Source organism: Varanus komodoensis, unplaced genomic scaffold, assembly GCF_004798865.1.
Source record: "Varanus komodoensis strain SLA01 unplaced genomic scaffold, ASM479886v1 scaffold6_2, whole genome shotgun sequence".
NCBI lineage: Eukaryota > Metazoa > Chordata > Lepidosauria > Squamata > Varanidae > Varanus > Varanus komodoensis.
The window spans coordinates 187341-209870 of record NW_025336346.1 but is presented as its reverse complement, the minus strand read 5'-3'; the positions used below and the strand labels follow the sequence as shown (position 1 = coordinate 209870).

The window sequence follows — 22530 nt, the reverse complement described above, 5'->3', positions numbered from 1 at the left end:
TGCTAAGAGAAACAATAAGAAAGAACAAAATCATGCTACTGAGCCTACATACCATAAGCATTGTACATTTTGGGACCCAGATCAGGTCGCACAAAGTAGCTTGGCAATCTTGATGCCAGATTCAGTCTTCCATCCCTCTTAGTGTACTCTGGGAGAGGAAGGTTTTCCATTAGATCCTCAAACCTGAAAAATGCATGTACCACATTAAGATACTAGATCTGAACAACAGTACAGTGCCAACACACTAACAATTCTTGTTAACTCACAAGCTCAGTACAACAAGGAAGCTTACCTTGTAGGCATCATGTCTCTAAAATCCTCTCCCGGAGGCCAGTCTTTTAACTTCAGTACCATAGGCTGTCCATCATCTGCTCTCAGACGCTCTGTAAAGTAGTTTCATTTGGCTTTATGTTGTTCTCTATCAACTCTCCTAAATCTATAGGAATCTCTTTCTTGTTGGGGAGGATAGATGAGAAAATGAAGTCTAAAATGCTAGTAATGCATTGCAAACTAGGTAGATCTGAGTTTAAATTGCCTGCTCAAGTGTAATTTATTAGATTTATATCCCCCCTTTAAAAAAAAAAACTTGAAGTGGCTTACATCATTTTCCTCCTGCTCTCAATTTTACCTCCACAACAACTCTGTGAGGTAGGTGGCGCTGAGAGTCTGATTGATCCACAATCACCCAGTTAGCTCCATAGCTGAGCTGTTACCAGAAGCCAGATTACCCAAGTCCTAGAATCATATTTTTAACCACTATACTGCACTGCCTCTCAAATTTAAAGAACTCATATGTTCAGAGGATGATCTTAGAGCATGCTAAACTATTTCACAGGACTTCAGGTAGGGGAGATCGATCTCTCTCTACCCCCTCCCCTCCTTTGTACAATGCACAAAAAGGAGAAAGATAGATATGAAGAATGGTTTGCACTGAATTTGTGTTTGTTTTTTTTAACAGGAATATATCCTTGTGGTTCAGTTTCATTTAGAATAATTACCAGTGTTAAAGGGTCTCCCACCCCTGCAGAGGGGAAAAGTCACTGTAGTCTAAATCTCAGCAGACAGTGCTCTGAGCATGATAAGAGGACCTATTCAAAATCTCCCTACTTCAGGTCACTATCCCCCCCCACCCAGCTGAAATCCAGTGTGTGTCCTGCTACATGCGTTGAACCAATAAAATGCTGGGACATGAAATTCTGACCAGCTCCAGACAGTGCACCCATGACCTGTTGGTCAAGGCTGCAGACATCAAGTCTGGTGTGAGTCCTCTGTCAGGCTGGCAGAAATAGTCCTGCTGTGTTTCAGGCCAGGTGGAAGCAGAATCTAGTCCCCAGCAGGCAGTCTTGCAGGCAGGTCTCTTAGCAGGACTGGCGCTTCTCTCAGTAGTACCTCAATCCACCCAGACCTAATGGCAGCCAGGAGAGAAAGGCTGACAAGACGACAAGGGGGTTGGTGGAAAGGCTGGCAAGGTAGTAAAGCCACGTAGAAGAGAGGGCTGGCAAGGTATTAAGCCAGCATTCCCACTCCTGCTGAGAGAGAGGGCATATCCCCCATTCTTCTCTTGTCCTTTATGTGTAGCCTTTACAATGCCAATTTCCTTCTATGTTTCAGCTGTCCAATGAGTGAGAGAGGTAGGTGACCAGAACTGACTCATGAAGATAATAATTAAAAAGTAGACTCGTGAAGATAATAATTAAAAATACAATTCTATTTGCACAACCCTGAAGCACCAAAAATAATCTTAAAAGGTGGTGAATGAAAAGAGACTGCACTGGGGAGGGTATCAGGATGACAAGACTGGTTCTGCCTGAAAGACATCTGGGATACATCCTGGACCCAACAAGAGGAATAAGGTGAAAAGCGAAGGAGAACAATATGCAGGATGGCTTAGTGTGACATGTGAACCCACCCTAGGGCAGGATAGTCAGAAAAGTGGAATTTGGGTTCCCCAAAACAATGAGTCCTAACATTACCATGAATTTCTTCAACTTAGTGGCCTAGTTCACTAGGGGTTTAATTTCTGAAACCCTGAATTGTTGTGGTCTCAGCAGAGGTTTTGTGCATGCTGTCCAATTACTCCCTCTGCAGGCAGGGGTAAGCAACCAAGGAGTTATCTGCCATGAATTGAACCAGAAACTGAGCTAAACCATGGACAGAGGAGGAAAGAATTAACATGAAGAAGCAGGTTAGAAGCTATAAAGAGCTACTCCTCATTGCTTTTAGCAAGGCAGCCAACTATACTGGTCTATTAACATTACAATGAGTAATGTTCTTCAATGCAATTAAAGTATGGCTTCTTAAACAGTAACACTGATAACAATCAGTATCATATTACTCACAATCAGTATTAAGAGAATTCACAGAAGGGAAGAAAGGATCTGATATACCACTATAAGATTGTACTTACTAGAAATGACTTCGAAGCCATCCCAGAAGTCACGAACTTTGACATCTGAGATTATGGCACAGTTTCTACAATTGACCAGATCTACATCTTGATCTCCAAATTCCAGGCTAAATGCCTCTGGTTTCCAGAGTTCAGGCTTCAATTTCTTATGAACCCCAGAAACTAAAACAGGCTGTGGAAACATGAATATGAGATTATTTCTCTATGATAATTCTCAGAAGACATTATCAGATGAATTCAGGTCCCAAGTCATCTAAATTGAGTAAGACCAAAAAAAAATGAAAACATAAAAGGGCTGGTCTGTTAAGATTAGATTTGGTTAGCAGAACTGCAGCTTATTTCTCTTCATAGTCTCAAGTATAAGAGTTTAATTTATCCAGACAATTATGTGTGTAACGGCTTGTAGCATGCTTTCTTTTCCTTCAGAACATTGTAATAGTGTGGTAGAATATACCCTCCACTATGCAACAAGCTCTTAACTTCAGCAGCTGCACACTTATACTAATTAAACATGCATATATGTATTTATTTTATATAATTTATTCTCCTAATAACAGAGAAAGTAAGGAGATTCCCATCTGCTGGCTTCCTGACTACAAGAAATCCTGCTTACCTTGTGTTGAATTCCCAAAGTTCACTAGGCACAGCCCATATGCCACCTAGTCCAATCTCCCACTGTTTAACTGAATTCTGGGATATGGAGTTCTGCTCCTGATATGAATTACTGTGCTTATATCACACAGAAACCAACATGCAGCCACCTGTGTTTTTGTTTTGCTTCATGTATTGAACTAAGTACAAACACTGCACCACAGCAGCTAGTTTGCTTCCAGGACAACATAAATATTATTACAGAAACAAGAGATGACTGGGCTGACTTTTTGATTTACCTGACCCTGCTTCCAACACTCCCTGAAGATCTTCCAGTTGTTTTTGTTGCTGGGGTCATGCAGACACAGCAGCCTTCCATCACAGAGCCAAGAATGGGAAGTGTGTGGATCCAGGACATTTAATCCCATTACCATTTCTTTCACTTCTTTATGTGTGTCAGGCAAATTGCTTGTTCGCTTGGTAGCATCAGACATCTTCTTATTTTCCACCACAGAAGCAATAATATGATCGAGGAAGTTGGGCAAACTGGCTTTGCTCTTGGCCCCCTAGAATATAGAAATCCACACAGCAACCTAAGTCTTGCCTTTACCAGAGACACTGATCTTTCAACTAAGTAGACACTTGCTAGAAAAATGAATGTGCAAAGGTAGCGAAAAAGAGGTGACAAGATTCAGGAAGCTTCCATTCTTAAACAACCCTGTACTACGGTAAGCAACAGACCGTATTCACAATGGTTACTACTTGATCCAAGTGTTTAGAAACAGATTCAGTGCTTATTAGGTATAATATGCTGCTCATGAAACTGGCATGTTAATCTTTAAAGATGAGTATTTAAATCCAGTATTGCCTTTCTATTCATGGAATAGACATGCCTTTCTATTCATTGTAGGGACTGAGAGAAAGCAAAGGTTCCCATCTGAAGGAAGCCAGGGGCACTGTGGATGTTTTTCTAATTTCTTTTCTCTCAGCAGTTTTCGCTGATATTTCCCATATATCGGGTAGCCTGGCTTTAACATAACGCCTTTCTTTCATGGTACTAAAGTACATTTTGATTTATTGCTGCTCTTTTCCTCTTATGCCTGATATTTCTTTCTTTTATGGCATTTTTCTCTGCCCCTGTTTTATACTGACAGATATCCATATCCTGTAGTTTATTACCAGAAATTAATCTGATAGCCAGAGGAAAGCAGCTGCTTATTTGGGGGAGGGGGAAACATGTCAATAATGCCAATTAACTTCAATGAGATTAAAACCAATTAAATCAAAATACTGACAGCCACCTCAAATAAAAATGACTCTTTTTATTAGATGTACATATGTTTGGGTTCAAAGAGGTCTGTAGCACAGGTGGGGAGAAAATTCACCCATGGGAAAATTAAGTTTGGGGTTGCTGTTGATACTGGACAGATACACTGCAGACAGCCACCTATTCTTGCTCGCCTGCTCGTTTGCTTGCGCTCTCTCTCTCTCTCTGCGCATGCCATATGTTTGGAACTCCTGCCTGCCTGGCAGGTACATCAATAAACCTCCACCTCTCCAGCACTGCACTCCAGATCATGGAGGTTATCTCTGCTCTTTCTGGACAGCTGAAACACCAACTGCCCAGTAGGCATACAAGCACAAAGGGTTTTGCGAAGCAACACCCAAGGCTTTCTCTCACTTAGCCTTCCTGAGGGAAAGAGCGGGTGGAGGGAAGCCTGTGCTTGATGGTCACCACATCCAACCAAAAAGGAACATATACTGCCATCAAGCAGGGGCACAAAACACTCCTACCAGTTGGCCCTATGCATATAGGGTAAGAGCATGCACTGGATGCTGTGGGCCATATGTTGCCCATTGGTTCTACAGTAGTGCTCTAAAGGACAGGGCAGAATGGTAAGGATGACATTCTTTCCATGTGTGAAAGAAAAGGTTTTGTAATTCTAAATTAAAGAAATAATCATCCATTAGTTTACATATGCCTGATACTTCAGGAACTATCTTCACTGCTTCTAAAGAAACAGGTTTTCTATTTCCTTCTCCTGCCTCAATGGTTTCTGACTACTGATAGGAAGAAAAAAGCTTCACTGTTTTATTTTTTTATTTACTGGGATTGAAGATCTTCAGGGCTACTCAAAACTGCCTGAGCAGGGCTCAAGATTTCTCTACCCTAACCCAATGGGCCTCCTGCTCTTGCTGCAGTCCCCAAAGGCAGAGCTCCCAATATTCAGGAGATCTTCCTCTTCAGTGAGATGTTTCAAGTGGTACAAGGAGCTTAAGGAAGGAAAAGATAACATGTGAACTGCCTTCTGCCTGTGTAATGTTGTATACAATAAGTGGGCCAGTTTGCAAAATCAAATTGGCCACCATGGTTTATTTAAGCCATGGTAGACTGCAGTGTGGGCAACCATTTTGAATATTCCATCTGTAACTGAGGTTTGTCATGCTGTCCTAACTAGACTGTAATACATGAACTTGTATAAGCATTGTCAACACGTGCAAATGAGAGAGGCGATAGGGAAGATATTCCTAACACTTTCAGAAACCAAATTACTTCCTGAAAAATGTACTACTTGTATGAAAATGAAAGCCATTTGCACCACCATTTTTTTTTCAAAAGGAGATATAGCCAATCATCTCATCATATCAAAGAAAGGAATATTACTTACAGTGGAAGCTCCAGAAAAAACAGGAGGAAAAGGGATCCCAGTATCAGGTGATGCCTGAGGCAATTTTCCAGGTCCAGAGTTAAGCAAATCACGAAGACTGGAACCTTCTGTCTTGTTGCTTGAGGCAACTGGGCCCAACAGAAGACTATTAAAAAGCTTTGGAGTTAAAGGAGAGGTCTTTGCACCAGAGTTGAAGGAATCCAACCCAAAAGGTGACTGTGATTCTTTACTGAGCACTGACCTTAGTGAACCTGCTTCTGTAAAACAAGAAGATAGGGACCACAGAAGGAAAGACGTATTTTTAAAAACTGGATGTAGTACTTTCGTAGTTATACAGGAGGGCTTTAAAGCAATAATTGTAACAAAACCATTCATAAGCTAAGCACCTATGAGAAAAGAATTATTGCTACAAGATACTTAAAAGTATAAACAAGCCAAATGACCAGTTCTAATTTAAGACAACAGTATGTCATGAAGAAGGATCATTAATATGTATCTTAGAACATTATTCAGTTGTAGATAAAATTCTTGCAGTCATAGAAAACATATGAAAATTCTTCACATCAGCTTGCAATGGAATGCCAGAATGTCAAAGGGATAGTCCTCCATCTGACCCTCAAAAGCTTAGCTATACAAGAGGTGGTTTAAATTGGTCTGGACACAAATCTTCCAGAATTCATAGGGTATTTCCAGCACCTACCCAGGAATGAGTTACACCCACATTTGATTACTGAATATATAATAAAGAGGAGGAGGAAGACTGGAGGGAGGAAGACTGCAACCCGAGCTATTTTCTTAAAACAAAACTCATTTCACACAAGCATTAAGCCACTTTAATGCATCTAAGGATATAATCCAATGCCCTGTGCACCCTTGCTGCACATAAGCCTCTGCACTTGGAGGCACATGTGCATCCTAGGCATGGAACATGGCATAGCTGCAGCAGGAGTCTCTACTACTGCTGCAACGTGCCGCATGTATCTTCATCTAGATGGCTGGTTCCAGCTCTCTAGTGCGAAGGAGAGATAAGATTGGGGCACTGACAGGAATCAGCGTAAGACCTTGACCCCACCTTGGCCCTCCCATCCCCCTGACATGCACCTTTTTGTACTCTCTGGTGAGGGGGGGCAGTCAGAACAGTTCACAATGTCAGCTGTGAGAAGAGTGGAGGGGGCAATGACCTTTGGGGGAGAAAAGGATATATTAACAGTTGTGAATTATGAATAAAAATGTAGAAAAAGGTAACTACACTTCCATTCACATTCAAGGTGCATATAAAGTCAAACTATTAACCCATGGCTTGTATGAGTGAGAGACCTTGGATGCATGCCTGTCACTTTGCATGTTGTTTCTCCAATTCAGGAATGCCCCTTTCCTGGGAGGTTTGATGGTATGGCTGTATCTGGATCTCTGGATTGTTGAAGGCAAACAACTCAGAATTTGAATCCATGTTTTGCTGTTGGATTAAAATGCTAGGTTGTTCATCCCTCAACAACGCAGAGTTCCAAGTTCAGATGATACATCAAACCTCTTAGGAAAGGAGCTATCATGAGTTGATTGAGAAATAGGGTGTGAAGTGGAAGTGGAAAGCAGACAGAAGGTTGCATGCTTGTTCTCATGTAGCCTCAACAAGCTCTAGTTTAGACATTGTATGTCTGAACGACATCTGTGCTTTTTTTAATTAATGCAAAATCTTTTATGCAAACTTATTCAGTTTATGATTAGACTGCTTTAAAAAGAAATAAAATAAGATGAGTGAAATGGTTCAGATTCAGCACCATTTATTCCCTCCAGAGCAAACTGGGCTGAGTTCTCCACGTGTGATGTAGCACTGCTGCCATGTTAAAGAGAAAACCCCAACTAAAACAAAATGTTTAAGACTACAGATGCTCTTTTAGACAACATCACTGCTTGTGACTATTCTGCTATTTCTCCATTTGCCATTTAGATGAGATCTGCAGATTCTCTATATGGATTACAAACACTGAGAATACTAAATCAATGTCCCTTGACATTCAGAAAGCAATCATCTCAAGGAGCCTTCATTCATTTTGCCTTCAACATCCTTATCCTTGAAAATGTCCCTTTTCTCTGTCTCTTTACCTCCGCAGCTCTCTAGTCAAGAAATCAGCAGCTCCAATAACATACCTTTTGTTTCTTCTTTTGCTTTTTGTGTTGCTAAATCTGCAAGCCAGTGCAGTGCTGATGAGGGGCTTGTTTCTGGACATAGCGACTTGTTAGGTTTTGTCTCACCACCACTGTTGCTGGTTGCTGGAACTTCTGTTTTTACAGGCTCTTCAATTTTGCTTTCCGTAGTTTCAGACTTAGGTGCAGCATTTGTGTCTAGCTGTCCACCTTCTGTTGTTCCTGTGCCACCAGAAAATGAATTCTCATTTCCAGAAATGGATGTACCAGGATTCATACTGGGCAACTGCTGAAAGAGAGGATCATATACAACACAGTGAAAATGTGGTATTTGAAACACTTTTAATTAACTTAAATGTTTTTGCTGTTGTTTCTTTTAACTAGCAACAGTACAATACTAAGATTGTCTGTGAGGAGAATTCCAAATACTGGCAAATATAATAGCTACAATCGTTCCATCAACACAATGTTTACAAAGATCTTTGAACCAGCCTAACAATGTATACCTAGAACACTAGCCAGACAGATCTCTATTTCAATACAGTTAATAAATGAGAATGTTCAAAGGATTACTGGTTTTGGAGAAACCATGATGAAAAATACAAAAATGGAACTGGTACAGGAGCAAGAAAGTTCTAAGAGAGAACAAACTGAGAAAGACAAGAAGAAAAGGCATGGGAGCAGAATAAAATCTTAAGCCCCATCCACTGAAATAATTCCCAGGCCTTCCCTTGCATTCAGAGCTTACACCATATGTCCTTGATTGTGAACAGGAGACAAGAGGTTTCCCCTGCCTGGGCTCCAACATGGTATAGGATGCTACAAGTATTGCATGGAAGACAAGTGGTGCTTGATGAGGAAGATGGATAAGACTTGGGTACTTCTGTGAAGAAGACAGTATTATGCTCTTCATCTTTTGAAAAATAACAATGTTGTTGTTAGTTGCGAAGTCACGACCCCATGGACAACATTTCTCCAGGCCTTCCTGTTCTCCACCATCCCGCGGACTCCACTTAAGCTCACACCAACTGCTTCAGTGACTCCATCCAGCCACCTCATTCTCTGCCATCCCCCTCTTCTTTTGCCATCTATTGTTCCCAGCATTAGGCTCTTCTCCAGGGAGTCCTTCCTTCTGATTAGGTGGCCAAAGTATTTGAGTTTCATCTTCAGGATCTGGCCTTCTAAAGAGCAGTCAGGGTTGATCTCCTCTAGGACTGACTGGGGTTTGATCACCTTGCAGTCCAAGGGACTCGCAGGAGTCTCCTCCAGCACCACAATTCAAAGGCCTCAATTCTTCGGCGCTCAGCCTTCCTTATGGTCCAGCTTTCACAGCCATACATTGCAACTGGAAAACCATAGAAACATAGAAACAGAGCGACTCAGAAGGGACCTCCGGGGCCATCTAGTCTGACTCCTGGCTCCAGCCGGATCCGCTCACGACATGCCTACCATGGGCATGTCCAGCCTATCTTTGAACACCCTCACCGATGGGGCCTCAATGACCTCTCTCCAGCCACTTGTCACTTAACCTGTACTTATGTCACCTATTCCTATGCCCCAAGTGCAAGACCTTGCACTTATGCACATTGAACGCCATCCTGTTGTCTCCTGCCCACTTCCATAATCTGTCAAGATCCTTTTGGATCTGGAGTATCTGCTCCTCAGTTGTGGCCACTGCTCCAGTTTTAGTGTCTGCAAATTTGATCAGCAGACTGTTCACCCCTTCTTCCATGTCATTTATGAAAAGATTAAACAGGATCGGCCCTTGGCCGCCATCCTGACAATTCCCCACTAATGGTTACCCTCTGCTTTCGGTCAGTCAACCATGCCCTAATCCACCAGACAGTGCTTTGGTGTATCCCAAAGCCCCTCAGTTTCTCCACCAGGATATTATGGGGCACTCTGTCAAAGGCCTTGCTGAAATCCAGGTAAACCACATCCACTGCATCCCCTCCATCCAGCCATCTCAAAACCTTGTCAAAGAATTCCACAAGGTTTGTCTGGCAGGACCTGTTTTTGCGGAAGCTGTGTTGTGTGGCTGCCAGCCTCCCTTCCCTATCTAGCATCACTAGATCTCTGTCTATTGTGAGCCTTTCCATTGTTTTTCCTACAATGGATGTAAGGCTAACAGGTCTGTAATTCCCCATATCCCTTCTACTACCCTTTTTGAAAATTGGGACCACTGATGCCACCCTCCAGTCCTCTGGAACTTCACCTGTTCTCCACGAGGCCTCAAAAATGGAGGCCAGCGGGCATGAGAGAACCCCTGCCAACTCTTTAAGTACTCTCAGGTGTAACCAGTCAGGGCCTGGCACCTTTGTAATGTCCAGTGCCCTGAGGAGCCCCTCGACTTCAAGGGGGGTGACTCTAATCTGTGCCCCTAAGTCCACAGCCTCATCTAATCTCCTATGCATATCTCCCCCGTCCAGCTTTGGAGAGAACACAGAGGCAAAATAGTCATTTAGCATCTGTGCCTGTTCCCTCGCATCAGTCACTGGATCTCCTTCCTCCTTATTTAGTGGTCCCACCACTTGTCTCCCCTTCCTCTTCCTATTTACATGCTGAAGGAAGCCCTTTTTGTTGCTCTTGATATTCTTGGCAAGTCTCAGCTTGTAATCAGCCTTAGCCTTGCGAAGAATCCTTCTGCAACGGGCCTCCTCCTCCCGGTATACCCTTTTGTCTATTTGCCCCAGTACCCATTTCCTACGGAGGTTCCTTTCGTCTAATCCCTCTAACCACCGCCTTTTGCATCCATGGCAGCACTCTCCTCCACCTCCCCACCTAACTAGAAGTATTGTCAAGGCTTGTGCCTCCAAAACTTCCCTTTTGAGTTCCATCCATCCCTTCTCAACTCGCTTACCTTCCAATAACCTATCCCAGGAGACTTTCCCCAGTCTGGCCTTCAGTTAGCCAAAGTTGGCCCTCTTGAAGTCCCAGCTTCTAGTGCTCGACCTGCTGCACATCCCTAGTCCCCTGATCTCAAAGCAAAGGATGGAGTGATCACTCGCATCCAGAGCTCCCCTAATCTGTACTTCATCTATCAGCTCCCCTCTATTGGTCAAGACCAAGCCAAGGATGTTTCTCCCCCTCATCGCCTCTCGGACCCTCTGTGTGAAAAACCCTCCCTCTATAGCCTCTAAGAAGCGACGTGATGTGACATAGCCTTGACTATACACACTTTTGTTGGCAGGGTGATGTCTCTGCTTTTTAGTATGCTGTCTAGATTTGCCATAGCTTTCCTCCCAGGGAGCAAGCATCTTTTAATTTCTTGGCTGCAGTCACCGTCTGCGGTGATCTTGGAGCCCAGGAAAATAAAATTTCTCACTACCTCCATTTTCCCCCCATCTATTGGCCAGGAAGTGATAGGACCTGATGCCATGATGTTAGTTTTCTTAATGTTAAGTTTCAAGCCAACTTTTGCACTCTCCCCCTCCACCCGCATCAAGAGGCTCTTTATAGTTCCTCTTCACTTTCTGCCATTAGAGTGATATCATCTGCATATCTGAGGTTGTTGATATTTCTCCAGGCAATCTTAATTCCAACTTGTGATTCATCTAGCCCCGCCTTTCTCATGATGTGCTCTGCATATAAGTTAAATAGGCAGGGCGACAGTATACAGCCTTGCCAAACTCCTTTCTCAATTTTGAATCAATCAGTGGTTCCGTGTCCAGTTCTCCTGTTGCTTCTTGACCCGCATATAGGTTTCTCAAGAGACAAATAAGATGGTCTGGTACTCCCATCTCTTTAAGAACTTGCCACAATTTGTTGTGATCCACACAATCAAAGGCTTTAGCATAGTCAATGAAGCAGAAGTAGATGTTTTTCTGGAACACCCTAGCTTTCTCCATGATCCAGCATATGTTGGCTATTTGATCTTTAGTTCCTCTGCCTCTTCGAAATCCTGCCTGTACTTGTGGTAGTTCTCAGTCCACATACTGCTGGAGCCAAGCTTGTAGGATTTTGAGCATAACTTTGCTAGCATGTGAAGTGAGTGCAATGGTGCGGTATTTGGACATTCTTTGGCATTGCCCTTCTTTGGGATCAGAATGTAAACTGACCTTTTCCAATCCTGTGGTCACTACTGTTGAGTTTTCCAAATTTGCTGGCATATTGTGTGCAGCACTTTTACTGCATCATCTTTTAGAATTTTGAATAGCTCAGCTGAAATACTGCCACCTCCACTAGCTTTGTTGTTGCTCAGACTTCCTAAGGCCCATTTGACTTCACATCCAGGATGTCTGGCTCGAGGTCAATGACCATCCCATCATGGTCAATGACCACCCCATCGTTAAGCTCTTTCTTGTATAGTTCTTCTGTGTAATCTTGCCACCTCTTCTTAATCTCTTCTACCTCTGTTAGGTCCCTGCCATTTTGGTCCTTTATCATGCCCATCTTTGCATGAAATGTTCCCTTCATATCTCCAATTTTCTTGAAGAGATCTCTGGTCCTCCCTGTTCTATTGTTTTCTTCTATTTCTTTGCGCTGTTCATTTAAGAAGGCATTTTTATCTCTTCTAGCTATTCTCTGGAATTCTGCATTTAGTTGGGTGTATCTTTCTCCTTCTCCCTTGCCTTTCACTTCCCTTCTTTTCTCTGCTATTTGTAAAGCTTCCTCAGACTGCCATTTTGCTTTCTTGCATTCCTTTTTCTTTGGGATGGTTTTAGTTGCTACCTCTTGTACAATGTTGCGAACCTCCATCCATAGTTGTTCAGGCACTCTGTCTATCAGATCTAATTCTTTAAAAAATAACAATTGGGCTGTATATATTCAGACCTCAGAAAAATCTGTTCAATCTGCTACTGGCAGAAACCTTCTAAAAAGAATTAAGCAAGTATACTGGATTGCATATTTATCATCCAATTAGTCAAGCTATTCATTTATATTCTGCTTTTCCATTAATATGCTATACAACTCAAGTTGCTTGAAGCAATTACAAACTATTACTCCAACATATGTAATGATTCTTGAAAGACAGCAGCCATAGTTAGGGTGCATGCAGTAAGTGGATAAATCCTATCAAGATCATGCCATTTCAAATCTGAAGCAGATTAAAACTTTACATACCTGTGAAATTCCATTGGTTACAGCAGGCCGCAACACAGATTTGTTCTGCCGGTTAATACATGGACAGTTAGCTTTAATTCCCCATTTGCCACGTGCTGCATGAACCATATCTCCAATATTATATAGTGCTGGAAAGTTAGAAATGTGGGTATCAAGCTCCATATCAAAATCTTAAAAGTCTCAAAATGCAAGCATCGGTATATTTCTTCTTACAGCATGACCAGTAAGGGTACTAGGACTTGACAAACAAGAAACCTGTCCTCAGAGAGCCGATAGTGTTGATAAAGAACTGGCTTTTAAACCATTTGAGAGAGCTCTCTGTGCAAGAGACCAGAAAAGACATAGAAAAATAAGAGTTATTGGTGAAGTATTACCTGTTCCAGGGATGATCTGTGTTGGCATGAGGTTTTCTGGTTCATGTGACTGTCCTTTTGCACACTTTAGCCATGAAAAAACCTCTTCATCACCAATCTCCTCTGTTTCTGAAATAGGACAGTCACATCTTTTAACTTTCCAAATCCTTGCTTGTATGTACAGTTCCACAAAGTAAAAAAATTCAAAAGTGCCAAGCTTCAGTTTTACTAGGCAGTCTTTTCAGAGTAACAGAAAACCTTGCAGCGTTTTTACGAATTAAATATCTTAAGAGATAATTGGAATCTTTAATGCAGCACTGAAAAATGCCTTGGATACCCAATACGAACATTTCACTTTTTTTTTTAAACTGGAAAATGCATTATCAAACTTGAAATGAAACTTTTCATGATGTATTTTGCATTATTCAGTTTCTGCCTCATTATAGTCCACTATTTTCAGTAACGTATATCCACATACCTGCACCTTAGCTTGCTTTCCTATTACTTACCAACTGCATGTCCTGCCCCAAGCAGTATATTAAGTTATTTCTATACAAGATTTTCATTTAGAATGTTCAAGGGACAAAATAAAACCAGCCAATAAAAGTCCCATTTCCCACTTAGGACAGCATACAATTCTATTTTATCTTCCCTATGCTGGAGGGTCTTACTCCCACTAAGGTAAAAGTCACCCCTGCTCAGAGGTTACTTTCCTTCAGGACTATCCACAGAGAAACAGTGGGAACAAGAGATTGAGGTTCATACACACCCAAAATTAAGTGCTCTGCTCTCAGTGTTGTTTTGATAGCTCAGAATAAGTGAAGAGAGTAAATCAAAGTAGCACGCCCAACCTGCAGCACTGCTTTGTCAATAACATACCAAAGCAACCAGTTTATTCAGAGGTGGGCTGACTTCAGTCCAGGAATTATTTTCTGTTTAATAACTGAGTTCAAAGTCCAGGCACACAGAAATCTTCTTCTAGTTGCTCAACTTGCCCCATTTCAACAGTTTAATTTAGATGTGGGGATGGGGAGAAAGCGTCTGTTGCTGCTGTAGTTAAACAAGTAGGCATCAGAAATCCTTGGTGGGTTACTTAAGGCAATCATTCTGTGTCATTACATTCTAACCTTTTCACAAGACAACCACCTGAAGCAGTATAGCCATTCAACCTTTACAGCGTTTTTTGAAAACAAATGCAAAGTACTCACCACTGCGTGGACGGTTTTTCCGGAGGCGGTAACAATCCAAACAAACCCCAAAGCCACATTTACGACAAACCCAATGAATATTGAACAGTGTTGTTTCACATACGTCACACATTTCTCTCACACCCCGTACAGCTCTCTTCCAGGCCACTTTTTCTACCAAAAAATAAAACAAGATAAGATAAGATAAGATAAGAGAAGAGAAGAGAAGAGAAGAGAAGAGAAGAGAAGAGAAGAGAAGAGAAGAGCAGAGCAGAGCAGAGCAGAGCAGAGCAGAGCAGAGCAGAGCAGAGCAATGATGTGTGGGTGAACAGATTATAATTTTTTTTTTTTTGAAAACCTGGGAGCTGTACAGGAGACATTCAAAGCTGTTCAACACACATTTAAATGCATGTCTCTCCCTTTCTGAGAAAAGGAATGGTGGAGTTTGAGAAACTCAGGAAAAGGCCCTTTTTCATGCATAAATCTTCCCATGATGGATTCAGGTTAATCCATACAATGTTTTTGTTTTACTGCCAATTTTTAATAGTTCACATAATTAGAATCACTAGATTAAGACCTAGCACATACCAACAACCAGCCAATTACACAGCACTATGTGATGGTAACATGGCACTTAGGAAAATCTGTGTTCTATTACATTTGTGGGCTGAGATTTGTTATCAGATAAAGTATTTCACTGTGGTAAATAAGAACTAGATTTTAAATGACTTTCAGAAATTGTAGTTGCAATGCAGTGATATGTGAACAATGATGTGCAAATTTATTCTCTGTTTATATGTTGTTCAGAACTAATTTGAAAGAGGAAATTCTTTCCTCCGAACCTCAAAAGGGCATAATCTTTAAGCTATTCAACATGACTGAAGAAATCTGAATAAACAATTAAGATAGTGATTTGATTACCTTTCCTATAGTAATTCAAGTTTCAGTGCACTACACACACAAGTTAAAAAGAAAAGAGGTACTTACGGTGTGGTTCCACCATCATCATTGCCTCCTTTTCAGACATAACCAACTGACAGAACTGGTCCCCAACATTGGCCAGGATGTATTTAGAGGTCTCCAAATCAATCCCCTCTGCAGGAGATGACGACGGGATCCACAAGCTCATAGCATCAGAGTCACTCTGTTGGGGGTTCAAGAATCCCTCTACTCGTAGTATGCCCTTCCGAGTAAATATCAGTCTGAAATAGTATGGAATGAATGGGTTAGAGCAAAGAGCAAAGCTAAAAGAATGTCTTCCATTATGCATATCCTCTAAAATTAGCATGATTGATTCCTGAAGACATACTATGGCAGAAACTAACAGAAAATGGAATTTTGTTAAAAACTACTTTTAATAGCAATAATAAAAACCATTTCTAATTAGGCAAGATGGTCAACCCAGTGCTATTTTTTAGAGGCTTTTGTGAACTGTTTCCCATTTTCATCTTCAGGAGTAAGCTTCCATTATCTAGGTTTTAAAGAGCAATACAACATAACTAACTTGCATAGAGGAAGTGATTGGCATAAAAAGCATTGCCCTCTTTTCCAGAAGTTCAATTTCTGCTTGGCTACTAATTTTTATCTTGCTGAGACCTGTGTTTCGAACCTGAGACCTTATACATGTACTATAAATGAAAATTGTATTACCTCCTCCCCTCCCCACATGGGGTTCATTTAAAAAAACAAGCAGGATCACTTAGGATGGACACACATGAAACACATGCTTTATTCACATGGCTTTTCTTCATTTCTCTAGGAAAAAAACAGATAGCCAACAGCAAAACACGCACTCACATGCGGGAAAGTGTATGAGATGGGAAAGTATTACTAACGCTTTTATGAACACATGATCTTCGTCACTCTAACCGGTTCTAAGCCAGTTTGACCAGATTTTCTCCTTCATTTCCTGCGGAACAATCTACCCTTTTGTATGTATTAGCATTTCAAGACTCTTCACATATTTCATAAAAGTATATTAAGATGTAATGTTTAGAAAAAAATTCATACATTGATGCTTTCTACAGTAAAAAAGGACACTAAGTTTCAAAAATGCTAGAATACAAGGATCCTCCTGTGAAGCATGTATCAATTTCGCAGGATGGGTTGATTTAAATCACAATGATTTTTAATCAGTATTTTAAATCACCAAGAACAAGGTGAGACTTAAGTGTTTGATTTCTGAGGCAAGAATTGCCAAAATGATGGTGGTGCATTTATTACTGCTACAATGATGAACCCTATTTGATGTCATCAACATCTACATTATCAAGAAACACCATTCCCTTAGAAGTGACAAATCTTGTTTCCAGAAAATTCTGGAGAACTGCCCCAAAGTCCAGCACACCTAACTTTACTGGAATGTGTTGCTTATGCTCAGTAAACTACCTTATCAATCTGAGCAAAAAATCAAAGATAAATTAACTAAGAATTTGTAATTACTTCACATTAATTCCCTTCTTTATTCCCACCCCACCCCTGCCATCTTTAAACCAGGGGTGAATCAAGTCATTTGACTCAAGGAGCTCAATAAGTCAATTTTGCCTACTGGGAATCAAACTCCCATAAGTGCTGGGATTGGAGGGGAATAAAGAACAAAAACCAAAATAGTATCTGGTCCTCCACAGAAGATTCATACACCATTCTGTCTGGTGAAAAAATATGACATTTTCAATGGTTCCTCAGATGTGGGGGGTGGAGGTGGCTTACAGATCATATTGTTTTAAAATTATATAAAATTTATTGTACTAAAGATATATAGGCTGCATGACCAGAAGCTTTGGTTATCCTCCTACCTTTGTTTTAGTTGAAGACCACCAAGTTGATTTAACAATTGGTAGCAGTCATATTTAGGAAATTAATGAACAACAAAGTGGAAAATCTGATATAAATCAATTAGGTTGGTTGTGAGCACATGAGAGTAAGCATGGTTGTTTCATCTACTTTTGCTTTCCTAAACATCCCTATCTATTCTTGGGCTGTTACTGTTACATCCAAACCTGGAAACTCTGGATTGTTAAGAAAACAGAAGGAATAAGTGTGTTGAAAACAGTACACATGCTGCCACATGGCCACAATTAACTATGGATTAAACAAGTCACAGTTCGTGATTACATGCAAACTAGGCCAGTATGTTTGGCAGAGACTCACTAATTGAGTTTGAAGTATAGAATGCAAAAATATATATACCACATTCAGATCTCATTATGAAGTCAAGTTATTTTCAAATATGCAACGCTTACCTGAACATTTTTTTAAAAATTAAACATCCCATTTAAATTAAATTTCATTTTGGCTTTTAAAACTTTTTATCCATCTTATTATTCAGCTGCAAGTTCACAGGTCAGCTTCACCAGGATGAGTGAAGAAAATCGCAGAAGCTATACCAGGAAATGCAGTAGTCATTACAGAAAGCATATTAAACTCTAAAGATCTGAAATTATTTTCAAAATTATGTTGCTGTCAAAATGTAAATGGGCAAGCTAGATTTTAGATACCAGCAAATGGTAGACTGAGACACGCTCAGAGAACTTCATTACCTGCGGAAGTGAAAGAAGCGGCAGGCCACAGTAGAGTCATCTTGCTCTTGTTCCTTGAACTTGCGGTAGCGTTCTAACCGGCACTCCCGGCATTTGTGCAGATGAGGGGCTACGTTGATGCAGGAACCATCCTGGAGGAATGGTTCCCCTGACTGCTTCAACTTCCTCACCTTACTCATGTCTTTCAGTACAGACTGGCCAACTACAAAACAAAGAATCGGTTAAGAGTTCTTCACTAACTATGAGGCAAAGTATGCCAGATTCCAAGTAGTAGATTACATACTTCTGACTCCACTAAAAGAAAAGCCCTACATGGAGGTTATGCTTGCTAGGGAGCAGCACTATTCTTGTTGTTACCTGACATGTGCACACCAATTGCAAGGGCCAAGGCGCGTATGCCTGATTTGAGTAAGGCTAGATGATATGCTTCAAGAACAAGTTTTACTACATTTTGATTTGATTTCAATTTAACTTTTTGTAAATTGCCTTTGCTGGTCACAGAAAGCTGGTACAAAATATAATAAAAATGCACAGACTCCTCAGAAAACCTAATGTCCAAGATGCAATCATCAGGCAAATGTGGTAGTAGGTTATGACCTTAAGCATTCATATTGCTTGAACTCTATCAAATTAACACTTACATATATCCAGGGTGCCTAACTTGGCACTTCCCTTATCACCTGCCAGGCTCACTGCCCTTGATTTTTTATTCTTAATTGGAAGGCTAGAATGCATACACCTGCAGCCTTATCTGTATTTCCAAGAATGCTCATGGTTCCAGAAGCATTCAGAGATAGTGAAAAAAGCTAAGTGGGTGAAACTCAGTGCTCTCTTTATAATTATGACTAAAAAAGGTATACTGCAGGAGTGACAGAAGTGGAGGGTGCTTTGCCTATGCCTTCTTTGTATTTTGCCTGTTTTTCAAAATGTGGTGCATGTGAGCTAGCTAGCATATCAGTTTGTGTGTTCTGCCTGGAATACTGCGTGTGAATGTGTATATGTGTGCAGTGTATTTCGTATTTATGTACACACACATGTGTTTCTCTGAACATGACCAATTTTCCTTCTGCAATATTAGTATTTTTTGTGCTTTATGGAGGCAAATATGTGATTTAGCATTTGGAGCTAGGATCTGACCTTTGTTGTGTCTAGTTTCTTGTCCAAATTACTTGTCTCTGAGGCTTATCATTTTGCCTTCCGTGAAATGGGAGTTGGAACAGAAAACTGTGGGTTCAAGAGAGTGCTTTTGTATTTAGAAACATAGACCCCACTTCTGACTTGTTCTTGGTAAATGAAATGAGCCATATAAAGATCTCTTATTGGATAAATTCTAGTCTCAGCTCAATAACACCATCCTCAACTATGCTGTAAGTCTCCATAGTTAGAAAATGTCCGTAGACCTTCCTAGAACTAGTTATTTCTTTCTGTGCTTTGCCAATCTCGTCCTTTTTATATTGATTCTCAGGCTACCTTTGCCTTTCACTCCCCAGTGATGTCCTTTAGTTCGTGTTTCCTCTTTTGCTAATCCTGTCAAATAAGCCACAGTTATAAAACTGGGATAAATCAGAACAATAATTCAGGCACTAGAAACAGTCATCATTTCTTCTGGCTTTCTTAACTAGAGAACACAGACTAGCATGGATACAAATCTCACACACCTGGTCAGCAATAGATGGCATAATCCCTTTTCCAAAGAAAAATCTACTTGCCTGCAATCTTCATTAATCTTGTATCGTAAGTTTATACCTCTGTACAACTTATCTTCTTTACAGATAATACTTAGTATCTTAAGAACATACTTTGAGAATCCTATTTTTTCCTGCCATGCTCTGGCCATAATATTAAAAACATTTTTACCCTGCTCTTCACACCCCAAAGACTCCTAGAGCAACTTACAGAAGACAGATTAACAGAAGGGTGATCACATCACACAGTGGACCATACAGAGAACATGAAGGTACAGCCACCTGCAGCCTTCCCCAAATAACTAAATCCTGCCTTTAAAGCCTTCACCTTTCAGGGGGGCTGTGCGAGGCCTGCCCTTCGGCGTTTGTTTCCCTTTTCCCTTGCCCATTAGTAGTTCAGCATTCCGCTCGCCATTGGGACCCAGTTTCCCAATCAGATGCTCTGGGATTCCCTTCAGGCAAGCTTTGGTGTGCAGCTGCTCCTCAGAATCACTCATGTCAGAGAGGTCGCTATTGGTACTAGAATCAGAATCCTGCTTAGATGGCATGCTCCGCTCATCTAGAGAGAACCTTTTCACAGTTTCAAAGGGAACTTTGTTCTCCAACACTAGTTCTGCCTGTGAAGAGAAGAAGCCGGCCGGATGTCTGCCAAACACGTTAGAAAAAGTTTTCATAAGTGGATTGTCCTGTTGCCCAGGCCCAACAGATGGCTTTTCTTCTGTTGGACTGGAAGACAGTGTGGGCATTTCAATAGGCTGTGTCAGGCTGCCAATAGGCGAGCTGGAACGGCCATTCCCCAAATTAGATGAGCTTTGAACACCAGCGAAGAGAGTTGAACTAGGTGTACTGGATAACATCTTGGACGAATCCGTTGTTATAAACAAACTTTTCTTTTTTGCTAAAGAGTCAGTTGAGGTGTGCAAATCTGACCAGCCAGAAGCTGTCTTGGAACCAAGAACTGAAGAGGGAGTAGCAGATACCCCTGGCTGAGATGAGGATGCAAAGCTACTAAAAGGACTGAGTTCTGATTTTTCTGCAAATGCCAGAAAAGGGTTTGAGGGCTCCTCTCGTGAGAGTTTTGGGGGTTGCAAAAAGAGATTCTCATGATTATCTGGAGGTCGAGTACTCAAGAGGTTTCGTGGGAAAGCTGGAGTAAGGGTGGGCATAGACTCCACTGGCAGCTTCCGGTCCACAGAACTGCCCAACTGAGTTGCAGGTTTAGCTTCTCCTGGATGACTTTTACCCTTGCAAATGCTCAAACTCAGGGTCTCTGTACTTTTTTTTAATGAGTCTTGATTCGTAGGCTCTTCACCCAGATTCTCTGACAAGCCTGTGAAGTAGTTGCTGGTAGGAAGATTCTGGGACATGCACTGAAAAAACAAGTTCTTTGATAAATCAGCATCTTTCTGGACCTCCTGACCAGTGTTGCTACCAAATGAAAATCCAACAGGTTTCTTCTCTGGCGCTAATATGCCGTTGGATTGGCTTCGCCCACTATCAAACACCACAGGCTGGGAGGCACTCGAGTGTGCTGTTCCAAATCCCGGAGAAGCCAACAATGAATTTTGGGAATTCTGAAATAAAATAAGAGTATAATTGGCTGATGTCTTAAGTCAAAAATTCAAAATCATTTTTACCATGCCTGTTTCCCTCAATATACTTTTTAACAGCTCTTAGCAGTTTACTGCCTATCAGAAATATAATATATTGAACAGCAAGCACAGCTGGGCTGCCTAAATTCAGTTGGGCTAACTAGTCTTACATATTTAAATATGTAGATGAGTTCTTGCATTTTTGCAGTGTCTTTTAAGAAGCTACAAAGAATGAGGAAAAACATACTGGGTTGCCTCCAATGTTAGTCCTAATTATGAACAAATCCACTGAAAAGGATAGAACTTAGGTTAGACTAATATTGGATACAAACCCTTACGTTAGTGAATTTCAGAACTCCATTTCCGAAATGATACTCTGGCAACATCTACCTTGAAGTAGCCATTCCAAAATCACTGCTTGTTTCCTTTATAACATATCAGATCTCTCTTGAAAGTACATATTGCCCATGTCCCCTCTGCATAAAGCACTTTTTTGTGGGGGCGAATATTAAAAAGAATCAAAATACACCAAACTGCTAGTTTTCAGCTGTAACTTTATTGACTGTGCAGGCTAACATCCTTCTCCTAAGGCAGGGATCTGAGACAACTTGATAAAACTCCCAGAGACTAGAGCCCACCAATTTCCCCAGTTAGCACAGACTCTCAGGCAATACATTTGCCCTTTTAGCAGGGAGTACAATTCCATCTAAGGCCCTTTATAAACCTCTATTTAGAGTTGCTGGTTTCCCAATTCACCATACCTTAGAACATAAGCCATGCTGGATCAGACCATCTAGTCCAACACACTGTTCACAGAGGCAAACCAGCTGTCTACAGAATCCCTCACACAGGATGCGAGTACAACAGCTCCCTCGTATCCATGTTCCCTAGCAACTGTTGTACACAGGCATAATGCCTCTGATACTGGAGGTAGCATGTAGCCATCAAGACTAATAGTCATTGATGGACTTCTCCTCCGTGAATTTGCCTAATCCTTTTTAAAACCATCCAAACTGGTGGCCACAGGTACTTCTTGTGACCGTGAATACCACAGTTTACATTAGGCTTTGCTTGTTCATCTTCATCCACTCCAAAAGAGCTTCCAGATGCTGATTCAAGAGTTTTACAGCCTCCCTGGGATGTGTAAATGGAAACAAGAGGTAGAGCTGTGTATTGCCAATATATGGATGACACTTCAGTCTAAATGCATTTTCCCCAGTAGGATGAAACCCCCCACCCTCTCCTACTGAAGGATCAGATGGTGGCATGCCACAAGCTAACAGAACCACCTGCTTAGG

General features: G+C 41.2%; 1 protein-coding gene across 6 annotated transcripts in view; it reads right to left on the bottom strand.

Annotated features, from left to right (window-relative positions):
- The window catches only part of KDM3B (lysine demethylase 3B), a 48203-nt gene that overhangs the window by 6982 nt on the left and 18691 nt on the right, over window positions 1–22530 (bottom strand). For 3 of the 6 annotated variants that reach the window (XR_006416688.1, XM_044451160.1, XM_044451164.1), the window contains exons 8-20: window positions 22292–22366; window positions 19969–21214; window positions 17956–18157; window positions 15404–15618; window positions 14438–14590; window positions 13251–13358; window positions 12877–13004; window positions 7816–8101; window positions 5668–5924; window positions 3298–3564; window positions 2408–2579; window positions 293–383; window positions 53–183 (exon numbers count right to left, since the gene is read on the bottom strand). Coding sequence is in view for 5 of the 6 variants with exons in the window: in XM_044451160.1 (XP_044307095.1) it covers window positions 53–183; window positions 293–383; window positions 2408–2579; window positions 3298–3564; window positions 5668–5924; window positions 7816–8101; window positions 12877–13004; window positions 13251–13358; window positions 14438–14590; window positions 15404–15618; window positions 17956–18157; window positions 19969–21214; window positions 22292–22366 (3331 nt within the window). In the remaining variant the exon portion in view is untranslated. The remainder of the gene's footprint in view (window positions 1–52; window positions 184–292; window positions 384–2407; window positions 2580–3297; window positions 3565–5667; window positions 5925–7815; window positions 8102–12876; window positions 13005–13250; window positions 13359–14437; window positions 14591–15403; window positions 15619–17955; window positions 18158–19968; window positions 21215–22291; window positions 22367–22530) is intronic. The other 3 variants (XM_044451161.1, XM_044451162.1, XM_044451163.1) reach the window with 3 other exon arrangements.